Source organism: Ixodes scapularis, unplaced genomic scaffold, assembly GCF_016920785.2.
Source record: "Ixodes scapularis isolate PalLabHiFi unplaced genomic scaffold, ASM1692078v2 PGA_scaffold3__209_contigs__length_174095766, whole genome shotgun sequence".
Classification (NCBI taxonomy): domain Eukaryota; kingdom Metazoa; phylum Arthropoda; class Arachnida; order Ixodida; family Ixodidae; genus Ixodes; species Ixodes scapularis.
In genome coordinates this window covers 129,237,714-129,249,029 of record NW_024609868.1, presented here as the reverse complement: position 1 = coordinate 129,249,029, position 11,316 = coordinate 129,237,714, and the positions used below count along the sequence as shown (strand labels likewise).

At 48.1% G+C, this 11,316-nt stretch overlaps 1 protein-coding gene across 2 annotated transcripts in view; it reads right to left on the bottom strand.

Moving 5' to 3' along the window:
• Positions 1 to 270: 270 nt before the first annotated feature.
• The window catches only part of LOC8024849 (xenotropic and polytropic retrovirus receptor 1), a 48,626-nt gene continuing 37,580 nt past the window's right edge, over positions 271 to 11,316 (bottom strand). For both annotated transcript variants that reach the window (XM_029966458.3, XM_029966459.3), the window contains 4 exons: positions 9,937 to 10,106; positions 8,889 to 9,022; positions 7,418 to 7,606; positions 271 to 2,187 (listed from right to left, as the gene is read on the bottom strand). In XM_029966458.3, coding sequence (XP_029822318.1) covers positions 2,121 to 2,187; positions 7,418 to 7,606; positions 8,889 to 9,022; positions 9,937 to 10,106 — 560 coding nt within the window. In that variant the 3' untranslated portion in view covers positions 271 to 2,120. The remainder of the gene's footprint in view (positions 2,188 to 7,417; positions 7,607 to 8,888; positions 9,023 to 9,936; positions 10,107 to 11,316) is intronic.

Genomic DNA, 11,316 nt, shown 5'->3' with positions numbered 1-11,316 from the left:
ATAGCTCCATAGTTATCTGCTCTGAACTGTCCTAATGCAATGTAACACATGAAAACAACAAATTTATAAGTAATTTCAAAACGATAGTTTTCCTAAGCAGACACGCCCACTTTCGTCTTTGAACGTTTGCAATTTTTTTGTACTTCACCCAGGTTAACAAAAATTGGCAGAAATGTTATTGACATCAACAGAAACAAGCCCTGTAAATATAATTTAAATCAGACAAGTGGTTCAAAAATTTAATTTTTTGGGTAGTGTTCCCCCTTAAAAGAAACCGGCACTCTGGTCACGAGCGATTTCGTGCAACATGCATTTACTTCGGTGGTGATTCAGCATCCTTACGTGTGTACCAATTGAATAAAAAAAAGTTTATAAATATATAAGCATTACTGACCACTATTGCTTGTAGAGAGATATTGGTGCAATATGCAACACACCTCGAAGGCTGAACTGCATGTAAGCAATTTGGCGAGCAAACAGACGAGCGACGGCACAAGCAACGAGAGTCGGCGACGAGCGACAAAGATTTTTCACCGTCGCTCGTCATGTCGCTTCGTTTTTAGATTTGTAGAAAACGTCGCTCATCACCTTGGTCACTTGCTCCCACTGCTTTTATGCGGTCTGCTTCGTCGCGTGACTGACTGAGCGATAGCAAAGTGGGTCGCCGTCGCTTGTCTCGTCGCTCTTCAGATCGCTTACATGCGGTTTATACCTAATGCTTCGTGTCGACATTGGCACAAAAAATTGGCAAGGTATCACTCACAACTACGCTGGCCATCTGCACCGTACATGCTCGTGTATCGGCAGACCTTTCTTATAGGTGGCTCGTGCCTTCCTGCGCAGCCCGCAGATGAGCCAATTGCCATGATGTACGAAAGTAAGACCAATAAGTAACAAACTCTGAAAATGTTTTGCCCAAAATGGAATTATTTAAAGAGTCTGGGACGGACGCTTGACTCGGGTGGCTTTCCTGACGTAAATGGTATCTTGGGATCCGAGCCATTTCTGGGTCTAGGCTTTTCCGTACAGCGACGATTGGATCCGTTCCTCGCAGAAAGCCGGTAGATGCATGGGATTCTTTTCAAAATCGGGGAAAACAAATGCCATAGTTTAACCAATCAAAGCTGTAGCGCCTAGGGTCAACCTCGGACAGCGGAGCGGAAGTGGTAACCCATGGCATCGAATGCTCCTCGTTGGGTGGGAGCATTCGTGCAACCGGAGCGGGTCTTAAGCCGGGATCACGCCGCCAATACGTCGTACCAAAGACAGTCTACGGATACTGTCTAAAATGTGTTTCTTCGTGCACGACTCCTGTCACATTGATCGTACGAGATCGGCCTGCAGATGACGCGTGTAGAAGCAGACGGGCTTCGACCATGCTCGAGGCGTATACACACATCCTGCCTGCTGCGAACACCGCGACTTTTGTACGACATGTGAAAACTGCGTGACTGCGGCTCTTGAGTCCTACAAGAAGCACGCAACACGTGCCAAGCTGTCCCCCCTCCCGTCTTTAAAGAGCCGAGTCTCTCGTCGTCTAGGGACAAGGTGTAAAAGCATCTGGAAAAATACTCGCTGCAAATGTGTACATTGGCGACGGTCGATAAAAGTTTTACAAAATGCGGCAAAAATAAAGTGAGTATATATGTTGACCGTGATTGCGAAGGAAAAAATAAATGTACGTACAAAGAAAAGGGTCGCTACGGCGGGTAACTCCGAGAGACCAACATAAAGGGCGGGTGGGAAATGCAACAATGACACACGGGCTTGGAATGACGACCTAGGGGACACTTGTGTAAAAATTCCGGCGACCCCTTTTGAGACGGGGTTGCTCGCTACAGACTAGTTTAAGAAAATCACGGGGCTTTTCGTTAGGTCTCGCCGGGCAGACGCTTCGACCAATCCAGTCGCCCAACTAAAAAAAACCAAAAAAAAACCCAGCTTGTTGGTCTTTTGATGTTCGGCTGGCGACACTGGATTGTCTATAGGTTGCTCTTCTGTCTCCGCTTCGTTGGCAAGTAGAGTCGACGGACTGTCTGTTGGCCCGTGTCCTCGGAGACGCGTGGGAAGAGGCCACATTGACCGCTCCGGAGCACTTCACGGTGCGCAGTTCCCGGGGCCTAGGACTCTGTTTCCTCAGCGTCTGGCTCCAGAAGAACCTTTGTTTCGATGGAAGCCTTCTTGTTTCTGCAAGTACACAAACCACAATCTCGTTGGAGTTGGATAAAAGAAGGCGCCTCTGCAGGTTCAGTCATTTTGTGCCCACAGTACGCTCGGACATTAAGAGGGTATTCGCGCGAGGGAGAAATTTGTCACTTCGCCCCGCAGGCTGTGCTTTGCGTGATACTGTCGTCGTGCCTTTATGAGGCGGTACGGTGACGTCGAGCTTGTGAAAAAAATGCTTGAACGTTACAAACACTCCTCGACTCTGACGCTGCTTCGGCGTTGGAGGCGAGACACGCCTTGCCGGCGTCGCGCATCTCTGTCCGGGGTTTTTTCCCTCATGTGACTACCGCGTGAAGAACATTTCTTTCACCAGGCTCGCTTGAGAAGTGTGCAGGTAACGACATGTCTACTTTTACCATTTTAATGGAAGCCAGAAAGTGCTGGAACCAAAAGAAACACGTTTTATGAAGGAAGGTGAGCGCTTGCTTTCGGATTATTGCTTCTAGAATGGTGCAAACCTTAGATTTTTACTATAGTAGTGTCGAATAATACACTGTTGGATATTCACTTCAAAGGGAGCTGCAATATTCTTATTTTTTCAAGTGTTTATTGCGGCAGGTTAGCCCCAATGAGTGCGCTTCTTACCAAGCACTGGCGCATTGCAGAAAAGCAACACCCACGGAAACAAGCTCCTTGGGTGTTGTATCTCCGCAGTGCACCGGTACGGGGTAAAAGGCATGCTCAACGGGACTAACCTGCCGTGGTCAACACCAAAAACAGTGTGAATATTGCAGTCGCATTCATAAAGGGAAACTTTATGAATGTTGATATCTATATTGCAATAAAATTTTTAAAATTACTGTATGAGTATGTTAGGCGGAAATGCCGACAGGCAGCATTCTCCAATAGTGATTTTTTTCTTTTATGCAATCCATTTTTTTACTCAAAATTTATTGTTTGCACATGCCTAATTGCTGGTCATAGCGTTACTGTAGTTCCTCCATCCAAGTCTTACTGTTGTTTAAATTCTTTCATGTTTGCAAGGTTTTGTGCAACTTGTGAAACGAGTGAACTTGGTGTGGTAACCGTTCTTGGTTGCCGCTTGAAGCAAGGGTCCTCCGGCCCAGCCCTTGTCTTTGCAACGAGGTTAGAATTCTACAAGTGGTGATCATATTGCGCTCAAACATAAGAAAAAAGAAAGAATCCAAACCACAAAGCGATTTAGATGCACCAATGTTTATCACATGCCCTTTGCAAGCTCTAAGGCACATTGAGCTGAATGGTGAGCTTTTATAAGCTTGGTCTTGCACTGCAATCGTTAAAATGACAGAAAAATCAATCTGTTTTCATTAGGCACTGTTGTAAGAGGATATCAGTGCCCTTTATGTCATATTCATGCGAATCCACATAGCACCCATTCCTTACGAGACGCGATTTAGAAGAACAGTGCTGGGAAGAAAGAAAATATGGTACATGGGACACGAAGGCAAACAAGGTCTAAGACTCGTTTCCAATTGGACAATAATTTTCAAAATCCAATTTTGTAAACCCTAGGTTAAGAAACCAGAAACCTCTGGTTATCTGAGGTATTTGTGTAACTAACTTTCATATGGCATTGCGTGTGTGCACAAAAATTGCTTCAACATCCCTTGTAATTTACATCAGCACCTAAAGGTTGGTTCAAACATTGTAGCGTTGTGCAAATATTCGAATACATAGTAGTTTCGAATAATACACTATTCGATAGTTGCTTAGAGATAAACTGCGATATTCATACTTTCCGGAGTGTCGATTGCGGCTAGATAGCCTCGTTGAGTGCGCTTCTCTTCTCGATAAGGGCTCGCTGCACGATGCACGAAAAAATTATGATTTGCCATATGATGGCTACACAACAAAGCAGATATTTGATGACTTCCTCTACATAGGCCTACCTATCATAAGCAGGTGTCACACAAAACATTTGTGAAATGTATGACTAAGTTTTTTATTACTCAAAAATGTTGTTGGACAGCACATGACAAAAGAAAATTAAGTTTGTTCATCATCAGGCCAAGATGTTGCCTAATGTGGACTGTGTATTAAGCAGGGGACACACGAACGATGAGAATGGTAACAGCGTGGCAGACTTCGTACAGTAGACTCTCGGTAATTCGAAGCTCACGGGGACAGCAAAATGCTTCGAATTAAGCGAACTTCGAATTAGAAAAGCACATATAAAACTGAGTTTATTTTATTCAGTACTCACTTAGGAGAAGAACTGGTCGATCTTAGATTGTTTTCGCTGACGCGTCCGCGCCACCGTCACTCGGCTCCGCAAGTTACGTACGCATCGCAAGGCGTCTTCGGCATTCTCTTTGCCCGAGAAAAAACGTTCTACGACGCCCAATGCAGTTTCCGCATCAGCGGCACTCGGCGCGGCAATCGACGGCGGCGAGAGCTCCTCGTCGTCAGAGTCATCGTCACTTCCTTGCACCACCGCACCAGGCCTAACCACTTTGATTATTTCGACGTCCGAAAGCGGACCAGAGACCTCGACGTGCTTGTCAACATCGACATCTGCTTTGACGACGCACTCTCTTCGACTTCTTGCAGCACCTTAACTTTGGTAGCGAGGTCCACTGCACGGTACTTACTCCGTTGAGCCATCGTGATAGTACCAAAGCAGCGCGACAGAGCGATTGTTGGGCTGTGCGAGAGCACGTACGAACAAACCAACACACCTTCGGATCTTCGTTGCCAAAACTCCCGCTCGCGTCGTTCCGCGGTTCCGCCGAACGCAACGTGGTTTTGACGCAACCCAACCTTCTCGCCACCTATCTCCTTCTCACCTCTCGAGGGGAGAGCACAGAGTGGGAGAGCAGAGCCCAAAGCAAATAAGCAAACAGTCGCGCAAGTAAGGCTGTTTGTTCGCTTCCTCGCTGCCGTGGCGCCGTTGTACATTGCATCAGATTGCATCATCCCTAGTGCGGCGACGCCAGTGACGCGGCCGCGGGTCGTGGCGTTGCATATTCGCGCTTGGCGCTTGGCATTTGTTTTTTTCGCTCCTGGGATTTCCGGACTTTAGGCACAGACAAAAAATTCTTCGAATTAACCGGCTCCGAACATTTAGCCATCGAATTACCGCATGTTTTTCCCCACAGCATTGTACATACGATTGCCGGGACCAGGCCCATGCTTTGAACTAACCGAAAATTTGAATTATGCGACTTTGAATTACCGAGAGTCAACTGTAGTAACTTGCGCGGACGCTGTGACGTGGACCTATGCCATGCCACCATGTGACAGCGTCTGTGCAAGTTGCTATAGAAATTTTCGCGTGGTGCCCGTTTTCATAGCTTGTGTGCCCACTTGAGCCACATTGAGGGCGCATCTCACCAAGCACCGGTTCACTGTGAAGAAAAAACGCCTGCAGAAGCAAGCTCCGCAAGTGTTACTTCATTGCAGCGCATAAGCGCTCGGAAAGGAGCGCACTCAACGGCGCCGCGAAAACAAAAGGTATGAATTGCACGAAACTGCTGTTAGAATTAAGTGCCGTAGAAGTGCATTAGAAACATAGCGCGACAACCAATATTTGAAATCTGTTTGAATTAACCAGCAGTATGAAATACCTGGGTTTGAATTAGCGTGAACCCACTCTAATTGAGCTGAAAAGTGGACATGCGGAAGGTTGAGAACAACTTTCACAAGTCGTTCTCTTGTTTGTTCTGTTTGTTTCACGAGTTGTTCTCTGTTGTTTAGGCGCGGTGCACGGTAGCGAAAGGCTTGGAGAAACTATTCAATATTCGATTAGAAAATATTTGGCCAAAACTACTACTGTAAAACCCTTAACGTCTGCGAGGCCTTAATTTTCGCAAAATTAAGGGTTCGCGAGTTTGCGAAATTTAAGGGCATGCAAAAATTATGTGGGTGCATGGAATTCGCAAAAATTAGTGGCCGCGTTTATGCCCTCTGTGACCAACTCGCAACAAATAGGGGCTACGAAAATAAAGGGTCCCTTTACAGTATTCGCTTTGAATTCCCTTCAAAATTTACTATTCGCACATGACTACCGACATTTACATTTGAGCGCGAGCGAGTGCGCTGCAACCACTTGTCACCGCTTATGACAAAACTCACTGGCGCCACCTATGGGGTAGCCATAGAATGCCCCCGATTCGCATACATTTCCTTTGTTACGTACCATTCTCTCTCCACAGGCTTGAAAGTATTCTTACAGTCTTAAAAGGAACCTCATAGGTAGTGCACACTTAATCTGGCAAATAGTACTCTAAAGCTTTCAGCCTAGTCGTACAGAGATTGGATGTGTTCCAGGGCTACCTAATAGGTGGTGCCAATGTGTCTTTTTGCCACGAACAGCAAGAGGAAGGTCCTAGACCAGTCTGGTCTATCCGAGTTGCATAGACTGAATTATGATGATGCTCGACAGGATGCTCCAATGTCCGTAAACTCATAGATGGAATATCTAAAAACGTAAGACGGGCCCTGTGTGCGCAATAGCATGGACCCTCAACTTCACTTTATGAGGCAACCATGTGGCGGCGTGCTATGTAGTACTACCTAGTGCGGGGAAGGGTGAAAGAATTAGTAAGCAAGCAGTTTTAATTCAGTCAGAGTCTTTTGCCCAAGCACCAAGTGTGGCAAAACGTGGACAGGCAACGAAAAGGGGTCAAGCACGAACACGGTTAAGTGCGCTCGGATGCTGAAGCGAGGCACGGCATGCACATCACTTTGAGCGAACAAAGCCGGCCAATGCAAGCAGCCAAATAGAGAGCTGGGCACACCACAAAAACAAGCACAAACAGCAGTGGGATTATAGTTTGTTTTAACTCGTGAGCGAGCAAGCTACAAGCACGAGCATGTCGCCCCGAATGATGCCTACACTGCGTGAGCACTCGTACGTGGCAGGGACGCCGAAGGCCCTCGCTCTTGTAGCTCCTGGTAAGCTCACACTTGAGGTGAAACGGAGTGCAGAGTCTGGAAGACGTGTCGAGCGATTGAGCGAGCAAAGTCGGGTAATGCAAGCAGCCAACGAGGCAGTCAAGCACACCACAAGGAAAGGCACGAGGGGCATGCAGGACTACAGTTTGAAAGATGTGTGAACCAGGAGGGGACGTGCAAAGAGATCTGAGCAGACACAGGCAAGCGTGCAAGCTGCAGAGCGGGTGAGGCAGCGGGGGAGCGACGGGCATTGGTGGCAGACGGGCAGAAGCGACGGGCGACACCGCACGGATGGATGGACGGCCTGCCTCACTTGTTGGGCCTCTTGCGCAGCTCCCTGTGTCCCCGGTTGACCACCCCGCTCGGCTCGTCCATCATGCGCACGAGCAGCGCCTGGTTACCCGAGTCGATCGGCGCCACCGAGATGTCCCGCACCGCACGGAACTTGCCGCAGTTGTTCAGGTGCTCGTTCTCCAGCCGGAAAAAGTTCCACACAAAGCGCCTGCACAAGACACTTGCACTGAATGTGCTGGACAGAGACTACTAATATGTTTTTGTTAGGGAGAAAACATATAACGAGGTTCCACTAAGCTATAGACCGATGTGCATGTATAGGGCGATGAGACCAATGTCTGTTTACAGCACAATTTTTATTCAAGCTGGGTCGTGTTTTTGTGAGTGCAGGCCGTACCACCAATGTACAGCACTCACCAAACTTGTACGGAACATGCAGACTCTGTTTCCTCCTTGTGGGAGAGCTATCCAGGCAGAAGCCGAGCGACGGTTTTATGGCGTAGCACTCTATGAGCCATCCTGAGGTGCTATGTTGAGGAGCCATTGTTCAGCTTCCTGCAGGATAGCACTGCTACGAGAAAAGACACAGTTTGCTTGTTCCATACGAGTTTGGTGAGCACTGTACTCACAGTAGAATGCTGTTGGCGCAAACACTACATCGGTTTATGCAGCTGACTTTGAAGGGATATTAGTGGGCATCAATACTACTTAGGTAGGTGAACTAGATGTGCACTTTTCACCACACTAGTAGTATTTACGTCAGTGCTTTGATTCTACGAGACAAAATAAACAACAACAACAATCTCTTGTTTGCTCTAATAGTGTCGTGATGTGTAGATAGAGTTACCGTGCAACAAGAAAAAAGACAAGCCTTCCTTGGGTGACAATGCACAAAACATTTTTAGGGTCATTGATAAAATACTCAAACAACGGGCGAGCTGGAGACAATTCATCTTTCAAAAACCCCGTGACTCTAGGTTTTTCAAAGATTGTGTTTGGGGGATTTACGTGCCAAACCTTCAAAGCGCATCTCGCATGCTCCAGCGAAAGACTAAGGAGTAATTTCGACCACCCGGAAATCTTTGACGTGCAACCGAAATCTCGCTTACTTTTCCGCAATAAGCCTCTGTCAGATTGTGGGAACTTTGGGCGGTATTGGAACCCACCAACCCGAGGATGACAATGCACAAATGAAAGCACGCAAGAATTCACAAGTGAAGCATTCATGGTTTGTTGAAGACACCCTGGTAGATTCTTCCCCTCTCTACATTTCATTCTTTTCTGCTTTCTCTCTCTCCCCCTTGCAACCCTTTTGCCTCTCCTTTCCCAATGCGTTAATCCAAGACACGGCAGCTTAACCCCCCCCCCCCCCCCCCCCCCCCCTTTCTTCCTCGTAGACATTCCTTTCAGACACGCCGCTTGCACATTACCATTTCAAGAGGCAGATTGAACCGCCATTGCTAGGGAGGTCCAGCGAGAGGGACGCTCACCTGAAGACCTCCAGCGGAGCCAAGATGGTGACCATGAGGTCTGAGTGGATGACTCCCAGCTCAGTCAGGGACACCGACAGGGTCCAGCCAAAGCGCAGGGCCAGGTCGGTCAGGATGGCAAAGTAGTAGTAGCCCTGCACGGGAGACCCAGGTTCTTTTTTTGCAGGGAGTGCTGAGGCTAGGGACACTAATCAATAATTGGGGTTGTGGGGATATTTAGACAACCTGTAGTTGGTCAGCCAATTCAAAGTTGCGACGAGTCACTCGCTGTAGATGAGAAATTTAGCCAGTGCGGTACAACCGCTAGCCTGGGGTCTTTAACGTGCACCACGCAGTAATGGTACACGACCGCACGCCGGTACGATGCTCATCCAGATCGAAAAGGGCAGGGTTGGGAATTGGACCCTGGATCCCTGGGTTCTGCAGCGCAAGCTTTCGCTCCACGTGCTCTGAGCTAGGAACACTAAATGAGCCTAGGTATACTCCGTGTCACTAGTTGTGTGCACTGCAGGCGAAGGCAACGCCAGGCAAAGAGAGAAAGGACAAGCAGAAGAAAGGCGGGAAGAGAGAGGAGGGCAATAGAGGGCGAGGGGAGAAAGGAGAAGCATTAGGAACATTAGAGAGGAGAAGAGATTTTTCTCCTCCTCCACAACCTTCCTAGTTCTTGACCTTTCTCCCCTCCCCTGGCATTGCCTTCGCCTATACTCCAAGCAACTAGTGACACGGTGTATAGAGTGTTGACCATCAGTTCCCCGATCGTCTGGTGGGCGCTGCCATGTTGTTGCCTAGGGAAGAGCATGCAGCTTCCCGAACTTAGATACTATGCCGGGAAGCTGAGGCGATGTCGCCTCGCTCTGTTGTGGACTGTGTCAACATTTCTGGAGGACGGTAAAGCGTTTCCCGCGATTTCGGATAGAGCTTAGGACGACTGGCAACAATTATTTTGAGCGGCAAAGAAGGCCAAAGTGTCGTTGCTCTTGAGCATAGCACACGTAGTGGCTCAAACTTGTCCCGAGGTGCCCGGGGTGGGAGAGTGGGGTGGACTCACGGGGGAAGAGTAGACGATCTCCTCGCGAAGGAAGCGGTTGTCCCCCTGGTTGGGGTCAAAGAGACCCCAGTCCATCTTGATGTCCCAGGTGTAGGTGAAGCAGGAGCTCACCACCGCAGACAGGATCCAAAGGATAAAGAAGGGGTGGCTGGTCGAGGACGGGTAGCTGTCTGCGCACAACCCACAATCAGACGCTGCCCCGCGAAGGCCCACGAGCAGTCCTCACAAAGCCCACCGACATAGTGTCATCCATTCGTGGGGACGGTTTCTGCATCTCGGACCTTTGATACAACTAGGCCTCTCAAACTGGGTTCCCCGTGTTACGAACTGAAGGGCTCGCTCGAAAGTCAGCCGAACAAATAGGCGCCTGCACGTGAGAAGTGCAAACTTTCGCCAAAGATGTATTTGAGTGGTGCATTTTACATCAAGAAAATTTCGAGGCCTGAGGACAATTCAAGTACCACTCTTGACATCTTCAATGGTGGACATTAATGCAGACTGTTGAGTTAACCGAGGGTTGTGCTTGTGCCATACCTCGACAGGCACAGCGGGCAGACAACACCGTCGTCTGCTTGTAACCGAGTGCCATTGTCTGCATGCTGCGTTTACTGAGAGATGGCACTATAAGCACAACCCTTGGTTAGAAAGCCTTTAATTAGGGTACGCTCAACTGCTCAATCACTCATCAATGGTCAATAATTATCACAATTTGTGGACGCCATGTTGAGTTCATGTCTTGCTGGAGGTCTGTGGAGCTACACAGGTTTTGTTTTACCTTACTATGACCTTACACAAGCCTGGAAATAACTAAATATTTTATGAAATGCATAAAAAAGCACCTTTCATTTGCCACCACTTTTATTTTGATACACTAAGTAACTTCTAAATGCAAAAATCTGTTAAAATCGCCATTTTGAATTGCGCCGTATATCTGGCAACAGTAGTTGCTGCTCTGGTTTGGCCTCGAGCAGTGACCACAGTGTTTTAGGCCAAATCAGATGCACAAACCCGTTGGTCACAGTCATAGTGGCCGCATTTGCCAGGTTCACAGGCAGCGAGTTAGTGAGCGGTGCTGTTGATCAGTCTGTTTCCGTGAGAAGTGGGTTAAGGTTGTTACAGTTGTTACTACCGTAGCTCTGCCAAAGTGCTCGCCGTTCACTGCTACTCACTCCTCGCCGGGGTTATCGACATGTATCTACTGGAAAAGGTGCTGATGTTCCATTTTCCATATTTCGGTATTTAGAAGTTACAGCTTATACTGCATGCCTTTCTCTGGCACCTGCGCTTACGAGCGGCATCAAATACTACGAAGAGCAACAGATCGCACTGAGCAGAGGAACATTGAGGCATCAGTCTATTAGCAACGCGCTTGTTGCGTCG